This window comes from Malurus melanocephalus, unplaced genomic scaffold, assembly GCF_030028575.1.
Source record: "Malurus melanocephalus ecotype Western Australia unplaced genomic scaffold, MMel_1.1 scaffold_21, whole genome shotgun sequence".
In the NCBI taxonomy this organism is placed as follows: domain Eukaryota; kingdom Metazoa; phylum Chordata; class Aves; order Passeriformes; family Maluridae; genus Malurus; species Malurus melanocephalus.
Genome location: NW_026623253.1, coordinates 3,975,787 through 3,994,701, shown reverse-complemented (window position 1 = coordinate 3,994,701; position 18,915 = coordinate 3,975,787). Strand labels below are relative to the sequence as shown.

Genomic DNA, 18,915 nt, shown 5'->3' with positions numbered 1-18,915 from the left:
TAAAACTTTGTTGGTTGAGATAAGAACAATTTAATAATGGAAACAAAATGAAATGTAATAATAGTAATAATAGTAATAATAATAATAATAATAATAATAATAATAATAATAATAGAAGAACAACAACAGTTTGCATAAAAAAGAGAGATAAATAAAACTGAAGAAAAGCACAACAACCTAATAAAACCTAAAGTGAAGCACAACACAATTGCTTATCTCTCCCTATCCAATGCCTAGCCCATTCCCAAGCAATGATCAGCCCCTCCAGCCAACACCCTTCRGTTTATGCACTGAGCATGATGTTCTGGGGCATGAAATATCCCTTTGGATATTTCAGCTTGGATCACTTGTCCTGGCCTTGATCTCTTCCAGCTTTTTGTGCACCTGCCCACTGCCAGCGCAAGAGATACTGAAAAGTTGTAAATTGGGGTGATCACTATCCAGCAACAACCAAAACATTGGTGTGTTTCCCATATTATTCTCATCCTAAATCCAAAACACAGCACTGCAACAGCTACTCCAAAGAAAAGAAACAATCCCAGCCCAAACAAGGACACTGGGTCAATAGAAAGATCAGGGCGCATGTCTTTTTAGTTTAGTATGAAATACTAACTCCATCCTGTTTATGTGGCATTGCCATAGGTCTGGAGTGGATACCAATAAATGTCCTGTCACTTCTGGAGGCTCATTTGTATGTCTTGTGGATGAATTCTGAGTGGTAGTTCAGACCACAGCTCTGCAACAGATGGGGATTGAACAGCTGTGCTTTTCCAGCCCCTGTACCACTTCATACAGACAAACTTAACATTCCTGTTGGCTTGCAAAAGCAGGCGAGTCAGGATCTGCCATTTCTGGGCTGTTTGTCTGCTTTGCTTTCTGTATTGTAGTTTTTCTGCCTTCAAAATAGGAATGACTCCATTTCATTTTTTATGATGTAGAAAATATGTACTAAATGTAGGTAAACRCTGATTTAGCAGCCTGGAGTAAAAAAGTTAGCTGAACTACAGCAGTAGTAGTAGACGGTGAGGGAGTAACAAAGTCTTTGGCTTCAGTGGGCAGGTCTGTGCACTGCAGAAGAGCCCTCCTTTGTGTTCCATGTCTGGAACTTCCCCCACTGTTGTTCCTATGTCAGATTTGCCTGTGTGTCCCAGTTTCAGCTTCCCAGTTCTTACTCTCAGCCTGGCTGAAGCCAACTCTGCAGCTCTGAACATGCCACACTCAAGGGCTCCATCAAAAATGCTGGAGTGGTTCCTTGCCTTAGTTCTTGAGCCAGAGAATCTCAATCAGATTTTCATGGAGCTGTGCTGCCAGTCAAGAACAAACTCTCTTTAGTTGCTTCAGCCTTTGTCCGTCTCCTAACATTTGTCTGTTTTGTTCCTTGGAGTCACCAAACTGCTAATTTTTCATTATAGTTATTAACTACTTGAATAAACAGTGGCCATCTGTCCTCCCAGTCCCTATTTGACACGTTATCAGCTGTTGTCAGAATTTCATTCCTTAAAGCGACTGCTGAGGAAAACTCCACACTCCACACTYTCCATTCCACTTAAAAAAGAGACGGATGACTGGGTTGAAAGATATTTCTATATCAACCTTCCCAGGTATGCATTGGGAAAAAGCAACAAACCTTTGCAATACCATCTCATTCTTTCCTATTAGAGAGGCTCCATCTTTAGATCAGAGCAGTCCAAGGCAGAATGGGTGTCTAAGGTGGGTTTGATGATGCCCATGAATTCCAGTAGGAAGTTTCTACCCCCACTTCCTGAAGAGGAATTCCCGAAAAGTCTGAAGTATAGGAGCAATAGCCATGGAGTTAACTTTATAATTAGTCTGGTTGACAGTTATGTATGGGTGTTGTTATAATTGTCAAAAAGCTTCTGTATGATGTTTTTTTTTTTCTTTTAGGGATGTTGTGACATAAACATTCTGTTCTTTTTATCACCACTCAAAAAAAGTATTATAGTAAAAGACATAAAAGAAACTGCTTGTAAGATTGCTGAGTAKAAAAGGTTAACAGCAAAGTGAAGAATATTAAATTTAGCATTGGACCCAACCTAAGAGAATTGGCTTCAACGCACAAGTCATTTACCAATGCAAGGAAAGATAAATCCATTTGTCTGAATTTCAGTTGTTTCTAATTTCCCTAATGAAGATATACTCAGGTTAATAAACACGGCTGACAAAACTGTCAGGTATTCATGTTCATTTAGGAAAAGCTGCCTGGTAATCTACTGTTGACATGAACATGATGGTGAATTGAATATCAAYTAGTAGTTTCAAGGCAGAATAAAAATTATTACATACCTGGGCTCCTATCATCATTTTGTGACTCCTATTTTTTCAGGGTTAGCTCTTGATCTCCTTGTATCTCACGTGTGAAACCCTTAGAAAAATTACACACCTCTGGTATTGTTTTCTGGAGCTGTGAAGAGCATTAATTTATGTCACTTCATTTTAACTGCAATCTGTGCTGTAAAGGAGCATCTTAGGAACTGAAGCTGAGTCAATGGTAAGAACACACTGTTTCCCTGGTGAACCTGGATCCCCTTTTTCCCCATCTCATTCTTTGCGAGGARCACATTAAAGCAGAGCAATCTGTCTCTTCCTACCAGGACTTGGTTCTGTGTTCACTGCCTGTCCTGCAGGGCTGACATTGCAGTGCTCAGCCCCCTCTGGCGCAATACAAATGTAGGAATTCTTCCCTTCTGGCTGAGCTATGGATTTCACAACCTTCCTCTGCCTTACTTTCCCATCTGAAAGYGCATTGATCAACAAAATCACTTTGAAATCACTTTGACACTGCTTTTGGGGAAAAAGCTCTCTTACGGTCTAGGACAGGTGGGATATTATCTACACGTTTTCCAATTACCTGAGGAAAACTTGAGRCCTCATCTTTTCCTGTGGTAAGCCCATTCATTTTAGATGTGAGTATGCTTGGTTTTTACCTCAGTAGTTTTATTTTTTTCTTGTGCTGATGAGTAAGACTCACATGGGAGAAGCAAGTGCCTATGTGAGACCTCAAAATACAAAATGTTTACAGTTGTCTTAGAGCAAAATAAYCTGTTAGGTGACAGAATAAGTGAAGATCTAATCATGTACAATTTGGCAGCGTAACTGTTATCCTAGAAAGATTTCAGTGCAGAAATTGTCACATGTTTCTGCACTGACAGATTTCCTCCATGCATTTGTTGTCACTGAATGTATCAAGTGATCTCCACTTGTTATTGGTGAAATAAATGTGGAATCCACCTTACTGGGAAAGACTGTATCTTTTATTGATTGGTATTACATTCTTTTACCTTATAAAATGTTTAATTTCTCCTCCTTCTTTGATATATTTGCCTGTGTTATAGACAGGGATTAAAATAATAGAAAAAAAAACAACACAAAATTTTACTTTTATTTCTTTTGAGTGTAAGGATTAGTATTTATTGAAAATAACTCGGTCCCTCTCCGATATTTTTTATCTTACTATGTCTTTAACTCCAAAATTATAAAATGGATGCTTAAATTGTCTAGAATGTTGAAGTATTTTCTGACCCTAACATGAAAAAAGTGTAAATATCAGTAATGTAATTTAAAATAMCATTATGACGAGGTGCAGGTGTGTTCGACAGGCTGCATGAATAACAATAATTGATTATCAGAGAATTTGGATAGATGTTTAAAGTGTTGAAATTGCTTTTGAAATTTTGAAATTTTACAGGGAAGTGGCATTGGTAAGGTGTCTTGGTTTGAAAGACAGGTGTTTTGCCAATAAAGGCAGGGACCGCCCTTTGGAGTGGTGGATATGACCCCCCCTTCCCTCTGACTTATTATAGCTTTGGAAAAAAAAAAAATACGGGCTTCCAGGCAAGAATATGGGGGAAAGGGAATAACAGTTTTATTAATATGTATAACAMAGTGAAAATAAGTAATAACAACAATAGCAGCAACCAGCTCAGCCACAAACCCAGTGACAGCCTCACACAGAGATGCTCACCTGATTCCCCGGTGACTGCAGAAGCACTATGGCGCAGGTCCCGGCTGGCTCAGATCGAGGCAGAAGATCACAGTGCAGCAAAACAGGAACCAAAGAGCAGTCGAGCTCTGCTCCACAGGTAGCAGGCCAACCCCCCTCTGAGCCAAGCAGGGCAGTATATATAGTTACCCGCCACCACCACACCCACACACACCCCTTCCCAGTACTTAGCAAGGTCGTTTGGGTGGGGTGTAGGTCCTATTGTCTTTACTAATCGCCCTGCCATCAAAAGGATGACCSGGCAATCAGTGTATCCCAGCAACAAAAATGGGAAAGAAAAATTCCCAAGAAAGGAAACAAAGGGAGAAACCATAAGCCACAAYATAAGGAAAGAAAATTGCTCTTGTTAAAATATGTTTGTGGTTGGATACATTAAACCCTAAAGTTAACGGAGTTTGCCAATTTTCTTTAAAATCTACCATCCTCCTCTCAGAAAGGCAGATGTTACTGATGTAACTGAGGAGTCTGTAATGGTGTGAAATGCTAATAAGGACATAAAATGAGAATAAAGGGGTTCCCATTGATTTTTAAAGTGAGAATGGAATGAAGGCAGTGAGAAAAAAAGGATGTTGCAAAACTGAAACATTGGGTATGAAAATGTTGGTTTACATTCCAGAGAGAGATGGAGCAGTAGGACTGCAGCAGCCTTCCCCTCTGGGGAGAACATGCAACTTTGCATGTAAGGTATGGAAAGGATAATTATTTTGTCTCTTTAATATGATAAATTTTAATTTCATTTAAAAGTTATCTTGCTAAGAAATAGGTAAGGTGTTCTAGGGGAAAAGGTTGAGTGTGAAAGGTGGATGGTGTCATTTTTTTTGCAGAAGAGCCATTGCTGGTTTTAATCTTGTTTTCTCAGTCACAGGATTTCAAATTATATCTGTCTGGGAAGTCRTAAGAAACAGCAAGACTGAAACACATGACCGAATCAAATGAGAAAATAGGGGAATTATTCCTTAAGCATCTKTATGTAATGTATGGAAAGAAAAAAGGTGCTGTAGGGGATTTAGTTTTTGAAGAGCCTCACTGGAGACCTCGTGTAATGGAGTAAAACACCTCCAAGATAAAGACAGGCATTTATCCAATAACATCCCATCCAGTAACATTGCAAATTTCTTAGCACTTAGAAGAGGAATGTATCATGAATGGGATGTTGGGTTTTGTACATGAAAAATTATTCTGGCCACTTCTCATTCATTAGAAGAGCATTTTAAATGTGTTTGTGTGAGTGTGCAAATAAAATGTGAAAATAAAAAAGCTGAAAAGGGAAATTCCTTTTAAAAGTTCATGATTAGGAAATGACTGTTCAGTAAAAAAAAGGCCAATTTTAGATAACAGCTCAACCTGCATTGGAGGTCATATGAAATAAGAAACTAGAAATATAAACTTTTCYAATAATTAATGGAAAAGAGAGGATGCCTGTGGAAATTAATACATGTTAGAAAATATGAAGTGCAGTAAACTGAAAATAAAAARTGTGTTAGGTGAAAGCCCAAGTCTCAAAAACTCGGGATAATGGGAATTTCTCTATCATATTATGAATAAAAATATATGTGTGAATGGTATTGAACTATTTTTAGAAAGAGGCAGAAAATAATGTGTTTAAAATTGGGAAAATTAAAAATTAGTGATTTATTCATGTAACGTGAATAATATGAAGTATTTCCCATCTGGTGTAAATAGTTCTCTTCCAGGACTCCTGAAAGAATTGGCTGAGGACATCTCTGGGCTATTGATGGTAAATTTAATGAGTTTGGGGACTCAGGGAATTCAGAAATATTGGAAAAGCGTAGGTGTTCGAGTTGTGGTTTGAAAAGAAAGGGGAAGCACCATTAACCAGGTAACTAGATTTTTATAAAACTCACATTTGGAGAGGATTCGAGAAGTCATTTATCTCCCCCACTCTGCCCCAAGGCAACAGCAGATTATGCAGAAACCAGGCCTGACAGTGTTCAAGGAGTCTTAAAAGCCTCCTGGAGTAGAGATTCCCCAGCTTCCCAATTAGTCACAGCTCTCCCTCTTTTCARCTGTAGGGTAGCAAGGATTTTCCTGGAGTCTAACATAAAACTCTTGGAAATGTTGAGGAGACTGGAAGGATTACTCTCTTTATTTTGCTGGCTCTAATCCCGCTTATCTCAGGCAAACAGCATTGTCAATACTTTGTTTTCTCTCTGATTTGCTGTGACTCCTGTACACTTGCCTAGCAGAATTGCTATCTAGACAGGTGCTCCTCATACTTTATTACTGCATCTCATTAATCTTGTCTAAACCAGATAGCTGTTACATGCAAAATAAGGAAAATTATGGAAAAGGATTCAATTGATAAGTATATAATGAATGCCACTTTATTTTTGTTGTGGAAAACAGGCCTGGTCATAAACCCAAACATTTAAATAATTTTTCCCAGTTGATTGCACGTTAATTGCCAAGGTGAYTTGGATATTGCATATTTCCTTCTTCTTTCTGTCTTCCTCAGGCAGGKAAGCCACAGAAATAATATGTTGAGACATTTTAATATTATAACAAAATTTGACAGTCTTCTGACATTAAAAAGCTGATGTTTTTTTAAACTAACCGGATTTTAAAAAACCCTGAGGTCTAAGAAACCTTAAAGTAGTTTTAAAGACTGTTAAATCACAGAAWTTGAGATATTCATTATAAACCAGTCAAAATTCTTACATTTTTCAACAGTAACATGAAAATAAATATAAACTCAATACCTGACAAAAGAGTAGCAAGTAAAGAAAGAAAGWGGGTGGGCAGACTTTATTGCTTAGGAAAAGTCAGCCCTTGCAAATGAAAATTGCTGTATTATAAACAAATGGATCTTTCTACATTCAAAAGAAAAAAAAAGGAGCTCAAACAAAAAAAATAATTATGAAAAGGAGATAATCTTTATAGGACAGTGATCTTGTAGAGTAATAACAGCCTATGAGTGCACTGCTGCACCAAAAAATAGGCTAAGGTGACCTTGGGTACATAAACAGGATATGAAAATAGCCATGGCTCTTAATACATATTGTTTAAAGGAATGATTTCAGAATCCTGCATGTGATCCTTCTTTTAAAAATGAAAAAAAATAAAAACCATAAAACCTGAAAGAAAGTACAGACATGTCAGAAGAGARCAACAACTCTCTTGAGGGCTGGAAGTGAGAGACTTCAAAAGCTGTGTGTTTGTTTTATAAATATAAACTTTACAGTCAATAATAAAGTTTTCAGGGACAAGAAAAGGTACCAGTTTTGTCCATTTCTAGGTGTTGTCTGTAATGTCTCCCTACCCTGCTGGAAGATCCTGAAACTTTCCGGGGTTTTCTGTGTATCTTTCACGCAGTACAGATGAGAGACTCCTGAGTTATTAGTACTGTCTTCAAATTAATGTCTGTGTGTTGTTCTGTTTTCCTTTCAAATCTTAGGCTTAGCCACTCCAAGTAGGATGGCTACAACGAGCAGATCAAACTGGGTGATCAGTTATCAGACTGTCATTCCATGAAGGTGGCCAAAATCCTTTACCAATTGTATTAATTTACACATCTCCTCTCTGGAGATGTGTAAAGAAAGAAGAAACTGGTGAAAGGATTGTTTGGAAGGCTTTTTCCTTGGTTATACAGACACAATTACAGAGTTCATCTTTAGAAGATTACTTTGGAATTAAAATTAAAATTCCWCACTGTCAGTCCTCGGAGCTCTGCTCATGGTAATTTTAAGTAAAACCGTTTCCTTGGGACCAGGCAAAACCTCTGAAAAGATTAATTTCAGTTGTAAAGTCTAATAATAGCAGTGTAAGATATGTCCAGAAGAAGGGAAACTGAAGCTCGGTATGATGTGATGAATTATAATAATATTGAGGTATGAACTGGAAAACAAAGCTAAACACTTCTAATTATGAACTGTGCAGTTAATTAAACAAGGCTTACAAGTATATGTTTAAGTCTGTATATTGTTGTTGGRCAAGTGGCAGTATCCCAAATTCAGTTATTTAAGGAAGGGCATTCAAGTGCTAAATCGGAGGGTTTTTTTAATCCAGAGATTTTTTAAAAGATCTTAGAGTTCATTTTGAATGGTGACGTGACTTTGTAATGGCAGACTTAAACTCTTACTCATTGTACAAGTTTTAGAGCTGATATCACCTCAGAAAAGTGACTGCTCAAAGTGGAGGTCAGATGTCACARATGTCAATAACATTGCTTAGTCTCAACTAATGTACTCAGAGCTTTTTCCATAAAATATTCACTGCAGTMGTTCCAGACACACTTTTGTTTATGGTGGTAGCTAATGGCTCGTCCATAATGGCCACTTTCCTTTTTTCTTAAGGAAGAATGGAACTTTTTGTGGCATTTAAGGGAGCATAAATATGTAAATGTAGGGGAAAGGGTCAATAAATATGGTCTCCTGATTCCATTAACTTTTTAGGGAATTTTCTCCTTTTAATAGGTGTAGTGCCCACCATCTCATTGTAGTCTCTTTGAGTGTGAATTTCCAGTTCTTTTGGAACTTCCCCTATCCTGCAGGCAGAGGGGAAGCCTCCACTCCTGTCTGTAATTCAGATGTATACATGCTGGCATCCCTCTTAGCCTGCAGCTCTTTGGCAGAGGGAATTTGCTGCCATAAAAGCTGTGAGTTGGAAGCTTCTTGGCAGTGCAGATTTGTCTGCCATCAGGTCTGTGCTGCTGGGGATAGACTGCTTCTTAATTACCTCGTTTAAAGATAGTTTGGGTATCTCTGTCCCACACTGAAGTCTAGCATGTAGATACCTCCAAATTACTGAAGTGTGCGAGGATTTTATTGCTTTATCCATGTCCTCATTTGTGTAGCAGGCCCTGCTGAATCCACAGCTGTACTGGAGTTTGTATTTCTTTGACATAAACAGAATGTTTACTTAATCTTTCAAGATTTTGATAACTATTGCATGTCTTGTAATACATGTGCTGTTGGAAAGACAGTCTTTTCATTTTTATGATTTTCATTTCTGACTCTGAACTTGATACCATTCTAGCTCTGGTTAGTAGTTGTTTGGTGGTTTGAATTCTCCAGTTGGAGGTTTTTACTGATTTGGTAGCTAGAGGTGAGAATATGTGAGCATTCAAGAGGTTTGGTATGTCTAACAAAGCAGAAATTGTTGTTTAACAAAACTTAATTACTCATTGGGAATGATTTTGGTAAATGTATACAAGAAATATTATTAGATCATGGCTGAACTAAATCTAAACTTAATATACTTTGAGTGATGAATTTACTCTAGTTTTTAATTTTTTAAATGTATAGCTTTGAGCTTTCAAGTAGTACCTGATTAATTCAGGCAAGGAATTAATTAATTSAGGCTCCACTGAAGAAATGAATTAGTTTTCCTTTCTGTATTTCTGTATTTCCTTGTTTCATGGAAGTATTAATTTTGAATACCTGGATGATACTTATTAAATTGCAGCCCTGCTACCAGAAAAAATTGTAAAACTGAAATGATACTTTAAACCTAGATGCTGCTTGTAGAAAAAAAATATTTCTGTCTGCAGATCGACAGGTTTAGCAGTAACATATAGTTTATTTTATTTCATTATTTATTTGATCCAGTATTAGAGAATGAAATTATCTTCAGAATAGATAGTGATAAATTTGAGAAGGACCAAGGTGTAACTTGAAACTCAGCTGAAAATAAAGTACATATCAAATTTGGTTCACGTTTTCTGGGTGGAAAGAGGAGGGGGATGAAGAGAAGAAAACAAACACCAAAGATGAACTGAAATATTTTCAGAAACCAGCTGAGYAGTTGGTCCCCTCTATGAAAGATATCTAAACCCACTTTGTAATTTTTTTTGGAGGTAACAAATGCCAAGTAGATTTTAACTTGAAATTTTACACAGGAAACTGCTGCATTACAGGTCAAGTGGGAAGACTCTTTTCTTGATTCTTCAAAACGAGCATRATAGTCTGACACGAACAAAAAATTCTGTGACAGCTATAAATCACAGCTTTTTAATTATGCATAAGACAACAATAGTCTCAATGGGGATAGTGAGCTTATATTTGGCGCAAAACAAAATTCGGTGAATTGTGAAAAATGCTTAATTTGCACTCAAACTATTCACAAAGCTTCATAAAGTGATGAAGTGGTGAGAAAGAGGAGAGCAGAATACTCCCCTTTGTTGAATACCTTTTAAAAATGTCATTATTTCTTCACATAAACCATTAAGCTTTTATGTGGTTTATGTTGGGCTTTTTACTTGCCTCTAAGTTCTTTTGATGAGACAGCAAACTTCAATGTCAGGTTAAAAACCACCATCCATTCGAATGTAAAGGAACTTGAAATGTCACAAATACATAAGAGAAGYGAAGATGCTGGTTCAGGTTCCCTCTAATAAGCTGCAAAGTTCAGTGTCCATGCCAAGGTGCCTTTTCCATAAGGCAAAAAAAAACCATGACCTGGCTTCTGCTGCTGCTGTGCTGCTTTATAGAAACATGTTATAGATAGCTGGACATTGATTATTTGGACAGACAAGAGGTGGAAATTGTATGGGTAATAGGATCATGTTCCAAACTAATTGCTTAATTATTTTTCTCCATCATTTAACCATTTGAAGAAGAACTGGAATTAGTGGGCTGTAAGGAGAAACTGAGCATTCAAAGCACACCAACTAATAATTAAAATAAATTGCCTATATAATACCTAAATTTGTGTTTAAATGCTGATTTAGATTTCTGAAGTTAGAGGGTTGGATGAAACAATTCCATTAGAGGGCAGTATTACATGTGGGTAAAATGTCTCGTGTGCTAAATATTTTGTTTAGCATCAGCGAATGGAAGTGGAAAATGAAGCTAAACTAATTTAACATTAAAAAATACAGAAACATTTTGTAATACACAAGTACAATAATGCACATCCCATCATATATCAAAAAAAGAGCATGAATATGTCAGAAGTGATGCAAAATACACCAGCTAAGATAGAAACTGAAGTTATTTGTATTCTCAATTTGCGTATTGTATAACTTTATTTCTGGGAARTTTATGGTTTTGGTAAAAAACATCTTATGACACTTTAATTTTATTTGCTTTAATGCAGCAGTCCATATGCAGAGTTTCCAGCTTYTCAAGCGAGGGATTGCAGGGATGTGCATGTTTATTCAGGTGTTTTTTAGTGGTTAAATATCAGTTGTGTACTGTGGTTTGACAATGATTTCTGCAAAACATTTAGGAGTTTTTATGAGTTTTGAGACATTTGTTATGTATGAAATGAGAGCCTAAATGTACCTGGCTAACATGGCAAACTCAGTCCATATTGTTTTAATGCTTTGCTATGTCTAATCCAAGTAATAACACAAACACCATTTCTTTTTCCATTTTCAGTTGTGTTACTTGATACTACAACTGCCCTTGGAGAACTAGGATGGAAAACATTTCCTTTAAACGGGGTAAGTCTCTCACCATTTTGGTTTTTTTGGGTTTGTTTTGGTTTTTTTTTGTTGTTGTTGTTTTTTTGGGGTTTTTTTTGTTTTTTTTTTTGGTTTTTTTTTATGGATTTTGGCATTCTGACACTCTGGAAGTGAATGTGTCTTAGGCCTGGGTGGATATTCTTGCAATATAGCTCTTGTCAGAAAGATCTGAGTTGTCATTGATGCTGGAGCTGCCTGTGTTGTGAGTAGGAATAACAGATGCAAGAGTGACATGAGTACACATTATTATGCCTTTCTCTTACTTTTCAGCATACCAAGAATGTCTCTTATTTTACATCTAATTCTAACTGTTACATATCATAAAATTTCTTATTCAAAAATCCTATGCTGAAGGAATGTGTTATGATGACTTTTTTTTTTGTGAAATAAAAGGAAAAGCAATTTCCAGTTTTGCAAAATGGAACTAAAATTTTAGGATTTAGGTGAGAACCAATATGGACCTTAGTATCTGATAACATGGTGTCAGATTACCTAAATCAGAAAAACAGAAACATTAATAATCTGTTATCCTTGGGAAAGTGAGCATTTTTACTYTAAAGTTCAACCATCAGTGTTTTGCCAGTGGCTACACTTTCAGAATCCATTTTTTTTCTTTCCACCCAGCTAATGCATGWCACAGAATATCAGGGACATTTGTARTTTCAGTTTTAAAGTAACATGCACTATTCTGGAGCACTTTACACCTTTTGGATCAACTTTTAGTTCTAATATCACTGTGCATACTGTATATCACTTATTTTTATATTAGATAGTGTTATCTCTTGATTCTTGTGTATGAGGCCTATAATTGCTTGYTTCTCTGAAATGAGCTTAGAAAATACTGTTTTTCTGAGAGAAACATCTTGTTCCATTTTCAGTCTTTTTTTCTCCATGATTTGTTCCAGAAGGAAGTAGAATTTGTCTACCCTCAGTGCCCTAATAATCCATTTTAATAAAATGCCTTCTGTGTCTTTGCCTTGAGGAATTTCCAGCAATGTAACATTTCTTAATCTCAGCCTGTTTTCAACTTTGTRGATTACTCTTTTTCTTTGTATTCCTAGACATAATTTCCATCTCTCACAGATACTTCTGTATGTATGCAGTCTCATGCAATCTGAATTATAATTCTGAAACTTTTATTTCCTTTAAAAACCCTAGACAAAGAAAACACTGTCATACRGTACCATGAAGAAAAAATGCATGAAGGAACTTTTTCTCTCACAAAAAGTAAATACTCACATATACCATGATGGGAAAAACCAGTGAGGAAAGTTTTCCTTGACCATTGGGATGACCTTCATTGGAGTGTACAATAYATTTGGAAGGAACATAAGATATAATTGCAGTTATTCTGTAAATTCTTAAAAGCTTCAGGTACTCCAGAAGCAGCAGCCATAGTATACAGGTACAAAAATATGTGCAGTCCAAGTTGATTTAAAACAGCTACTACAATATATATGCTTTAGTCTAAATAATAGTTTTGGAGTCTTTTGAGGTTTTTGGATGTCTTAGGACATCTGCTGTGTTTATAATTCCTGGGATTCAATTATTAGAGCATTTCCCATATATGCACAAAGAAGTTAGGGGAAAGAAAAAAGAGCTGKAGTAAATAAGGGGGAGAAAAGTGGTTTGTAGTATAAAATTGTAGAATAATTTAGTTTGGAAAAGAACCTTTTAGATCACTAGTCCAACTGTTAACCCAACACCACTGTGTTCACAACTACACCACGTCCCGAAATGCCACATTCACAMACTTTTTGAACACTTCCAGGGGTGGTGGTTTATGTCCACAGTACTAGCTAATCTGAGTTACTAAATCTGTCGTAATATAATTGGCACAATCATTAGTGTGATTTGGATTATCAGTGCAGAAGTAAGAATCTATTTTGTCCCATTATGGGCACATTAGAATTTTCTTGTTTCCTAGAGGAGAGTGATTTTGAATTGTTGGTGTTTTTTGAAAGAGATTTTTGTTCAGATACCGTGAAAATCTAAGATGTTGTTTTAATTAAATCTCTTTTTTAAGTGTTTATGTAGTGTTTATGTTTGTTAGAAGAATGTCATTGACAYATGGTTGCTGCTCTGCTGAACATTTTTGATGTTAGGAGGATGGGCTGATGGGTKTTCTTGAGAGTGTGACATTAGCAGAAGTCATTAATTTACTGGCGTACTCAGTCACAAGGAATGTTTTCATTAAATGAGAGAGCAACTGAAATAATAATGCTTGGGATTTGGGTAATATTGAGTATGCCTCAGAGATTTTAAACTAACAGGGTAGGGCAAAGTAGGATAAAAAAATCAGGAGGTTCTTTTGGAATTTGCAGAACTTTAACCTTCACCTCCCAGGCTTTGTATTTATAGCAGATTCATTACATAATATTTGTAAGCTTTCAGCAGCTTTGGTCATAACTGAGCTGCAAAGATAWCTGTGTTATCCATGTCTTGATAATAAAATATGTGCTTTTATTTTGTAATTTTCTTCCCAGTTATTTGTGCATTCTTCCTGAAGCATGAGAATAGTTTTCTCTTAAAAATTATTCTTTTATTTGCATGTCAGATTTTTTTCCTTGTATTTTGAACAGGTAATACATTTAGTGCTTAGAGCTACAAAATGCAGCATAAAACATTAATATCTTTGAGGTCAGTAGCATCATCTTTTGTTGATTGAGTTCCAATTTAGCTTCTTGGTGATGGGCTGTCTGAAATTTCTACTTTAATAATGGACACATTTGATACTTCCTCTGTTCTTTGAGCTATAGTTTAAAATGATCGATTGATTTATGAAAAAAAAGCATGCACTGTGGAATGACAGGAGATCGTTGCTCACCAAACCGTCACACCATAACCTTGAAAATACAGAACAGAGTTGTTGCTTTTCTGTTTGATTTTTTCTCTTTTTTTCTTTTTCTTTTTCTTTCTTTTTTCTTTTTCTTTTTTTTCTCTTCTTTTTCTTTTTCTTCTTCTTTTTGGATTGGTACAAAAGAATGGGAATGCACAAGTGCTTAAGTTTTGAAAGAGCATGTGAATGTGGGCTAGTGGGCAATCTGCTCGACTGAATTCCAACCAAATTCAGTTTGCTGACCTTGGGGAMACAATTAGGAATTACCAAAGAAACGAAAAACGTGAAAGTCTAAATGAAATGCAGTGGTTCACAACCTGTTAGGACTAATGCTAATAAAAYAGAGTACCTTATTCAACTCCAAATGGTGGGATTTTTCCTTCTGTCTTCAATGTAACTTTCTAAACCGTATTATTTGTTTTCCATTGCATTAAACAATGCAACACCATTTTGTAAGCAAAGTTTGCTCAGGAGCTCTTTGGGGACTATTGTAATGAGGACCTGTCCAGTTCTAATAAGTTTCTATCATAGAATCATATAATTATTTGGATTGGAATGAAGCTCAAGGATTTTCAAGTTTCAACCCCCTGCTGTGGGCAGGGATGCCACAGGACCACGTTGCTCAAACCTCAAASCATYCAGCCTGGCCTTCAGCACTTACAGGGATGGGGCAGCCACAGCTTCTCTGGGCAARCTGTGCCAGGACCTCCCCACCTTCACAGTAAGGAATTTCTTCCTAGTATCCARTCTTAACCTACTCTTCTTCAGTTTAAAGCCATTAACTCATAATATCATTCCATGCTTGTATAAAAAGTCTCTTTCCACCTCTCTTATAGCCCACTTTAGGCATTGGAAGGTTCTGTAAAGTCCCCCCACAGCCTTCTCTTCTCCAGGCTGAACAAGCCTAGCTTAGCCACTCCAAAAATAAAAGAAGGGCAAGGTGACTCACAGCACAGAGCTGTGAGAMATTTACATGTGCAAGAGACCTACACAATCTACCTTGACTTGTCATAGTAGGCACAATGTATTGCCTTGACAATAAAGAATATACTACAAATTCTAAATTATCCAGCAACTCTGTGAGTGTTTGAACTATTTTAGTGCACACAATTATTTGAACTGTTTCCTTGCCAACTGGTAATTTTCCTATTGATTTTTCCAGGGAAATACTTCTGGTTTGAATATCGTTTTTTCTTTATGCAATCTTTTAATTTTTTTTAGATAATTGTCACTAATATACAGTTTTATTGTTCTTTTTTTGTTCTGAATTTTTTTACAATAATCTTACCAAARTACTGAGGCTTTTTTCCCTACCAGACTGATTATTTTACCCTCTCTGTTAAAATAACTCTTTTACAGTAAATGCAGCAGTCAACAATTTATTTATAGCTGCTTCTTACCTAATTTCTGTAGTTTATGGTAAGAGAGTTTTGAGTGGCTTAGTACTGTTTGTCACAGATGGCACTGAGGTTTTCCTGTGCCAACCTGCAAACAATTCTTTCAGTGCACCTGTATCCATCTTCACCTGCATCCTTTAACTCCTGTCTCAGAAGGGAACATATTTTGGAACATTCCTATGAAATACTCTACATTTTTAACTATTATTTTTCTTAAGTAGACTGTCTTTGAACTGTCTTTATAAACCTAAATAAATTTATACACTTAAATAAAACAGTGGCATGTTCTAACTGCTGTTTTKGTCACCAGTATAAACACAGCACCATATGGACAGCTGGGAAGAAAATTAACTCTATCCCAGACACACACTGTGAACAAGCCCAGCTTGTTCATAGATGTGTGACAGTTAACAGGAAAAAAAAACAATACCCAGAAAACCACTTCTATCTGAAGGTATTTCACTTTTCTTCCAAAAAAATCATAGAATCATTTAGGTTGGGAGACACCATTCAGATCGATTTGTCCAACTGCAAACTAACACTGCCAAATCTACCACTAGGCCATGTGCATAAGTGCCACATTGACTTGTCCTGATGTGTCCAGAGTTGGGGACTCACCTACRTCCCTGGACAGCCTGTTCCAATGCTTGGTAACCTTTTTCATGAAAAAAACTTCCCAACACCCCATGCWAACCTCCCCTGGTGCAACTTTAGGCCATTGTCTGTCACTCTGTCARTTGTTCCGTGGGAGAAGAGACTGATCCCCACCTGGCTACACCCTCCTGTCAGGGAGTTGTAAAGAGCAATAAGGTTCCCCCCCAAAAAAACTGAGGACATTTTTTGAGGAAAATAATACATCCAAAAGTCTTTAAGTTCTTCCCTCCATTAATCAGTTCAGCTGTAGTRAAGATATGCAGTTACATCTGTGAAAGCTCACCAGCCGGATTTCAGMGGTGTTATAGAGGCTGTGGTTTTAATAACAAAGTTTAATAGAAGGTAAGGATTTAGCTGTCAGGACATTTAACAGGGATGAAGGGAAAGGAAAGAAACTAATCAGATTTTCACACAATATGGGGAATTTACAGAGATGGCATTAAGAAAAGATATTGGAAGTCACGTATTTGAGCTGTAATTTGGACATAATCAGATACCACCATCCTCTGCAATGCCATGTTTAGAATCCTTTTTGACAGTCAAGTCATTATTTGAGGATAAAKGTTAAGTTGAGGGGTAAGTTTTTTGAGATTAAATTCCATCTGCAGAGATTAAGACAATTAGGTATATCCATGGTCTAGTTAAATGTCTAGCGAAGCTTTTTTAAAGGAGTTGCAGTTGCTTATATGAGATGAYTTGCTTGTGGGAGTGAAGTTTCTTTTAGGAGTGTCTCTTAAAACATAATAGCTTTTCCTGAGGACTGTGTGTCCCAGGAATTGTCAATGTCCAGGTAGATTGGTGCAAATCTGAAGTTTCAGTTTTGCCTATATTTCTTGGTAAAATGTTGAAAATCTTAATTTGCTTAGAAAGCCCTGGGGCCAAAGAATTAGCTGTGGCTGGGCTGGGAATTTGAGAATTGTTCGATGGATGCAGGGTTATTGGAGTGTGGTCCATCAAAAGTGGTTAAATTCACAAAATTTGCTGGGCACTGTAAAGAAAAGATGGTATTTGTCATTCTCTTTTTTTTTGTACATATGCTTGGGCAGTATCCTGATTATTTTTGTGTGGAACATCTAATTGMAGATTCCTTGGAAGCTTGACCAAAATACATGGCCATGTTCTTATTGGGAYATTTTGGGCCCACTGGTGCTTACCACTGTGCAGCCACAGATCYGAACTCTTCATAGCCTAAATAATGACATATAATTTGTTGAAAATTAGAAAAACAACAACAAAGAAACCCAGCAAAACCCAAAAACCAAAATAAACCCCCCAAAACCCCAAGAAATCATCAAAATAAAAGAAGAAAACCAACCAACCCAAAAAACAAACCAAACCAAAAAATCCCAAATAAAAAAATACAAAACCAAATGGTCACCAAAAAACCAACCCCACACACAAAAATCCCCAACGAACCCCTCCCCCCCCCACTCCCAAGCAATTACAAACAAAATAAACCCTACAAACCACTTACAGGCMAGCAGATATAATGGAGGAGCATAATAAACAAACTTACAGCTCATCTATCATCTGTAATAGTACAGCATTAGAAGTAGTCTCTGAACTGCTCAACCAGATGTAATTTATTGTATTTTTAGTGTATTGTGTAGTAAATCTGAATTTGATGATAGTAATGTTGCATATACATTTTGCATTAGTTTTCCATTCCTGTTTAATTAAAATTGTCTTGTGTACATATATATTCCTATAATAGGCAAAATTTACTGTACATATTGATTACTTATCAATGTATATTTTATATTATATAGCAAAAGAGGGCAAAGAGTGGCTGTAGCAATATTTGTATTTTCTGTTAAGTTTCTCATTTTAGGTGTGAGGATCATTATAAGCAGTGGAGTGCAGTAAAAATTTAACTTTTTCAGTTCTGCAGCCCCACAGAATGAATGCTAATTCTGTATTGTTTTTTCAAAAATACACTGGTTGTAAATTAAATAARTAAGAATACCATACATGGGTTGCACATTGATGTACTCATGTACAAAAAGTAACTTTGAAGCCATTGTAGGCTGCACATTCATCTCTTGCATTCAGAAATTTACAATATTTTGGCTTTCCAAAAAGAGCTGTAAGAAAAAAAAAGGGAGAAAGTATAATTTAGTGAAAACTAACACATTCTTACCTTTTTTTTTGTTGAGAAAGAATTGCATTTTTAGAAGGAAAACTAGAGGGTTGAAGGAGGAGGAATGATTAAGTTCTGTGGGGTGTATCTTCASCAGTATTAGATAACACAATTTTATAGTTTCTGTCAGCATATTGTGAAATGAAAAAAATTCACTCATATATATTTCAAATTAAATACAATATATTCTATTCAGCCTTCATTGTGAACACAAGTGGAGCAAGAATGCCAAAGTGTTGTCTTCAGTAAAAAGTCAAGGAAAAGACAGAAAAAAAGTAAAAAGTGGAAGAAAAGCAATATTTATGGAAATACATGGTGCATACTGAACATCTCTTTACCTGAACCATTGTATTTTCAGAGACTTCAAAACTGCTGTRCTGAACTCTTGGGAAATACCCCTAGAAATTACTGTGTGCTTAAGAAATGGTCTCATAAATG

The 18,915-nt window shown here is 36.3% G+C and overlaps 1 protein-coding gene across 1 annotated transcript in view; it reads left to right on the top strand.

Moving 5' to 3' along the window:
* Window positions 1-18,915, top strand: part of LOC130588942 (ephrin type-A receptor 6-like) — a 379,324-nt gene that overhangs the window by 17,069 nt on the left and 343,340 nt on the right. Inside the window, exon 2 of the mRNA XM_057389986.1 lies at window positions 11,362-11,426. Within this exon, the coding sequence (XP_057245969.1) occupies window positions 11,362-11,426 (65 nt within the window). The remainder of the gene's footprint in view (window positions 1-11,361; window positions 11,427-18,915) is intronic.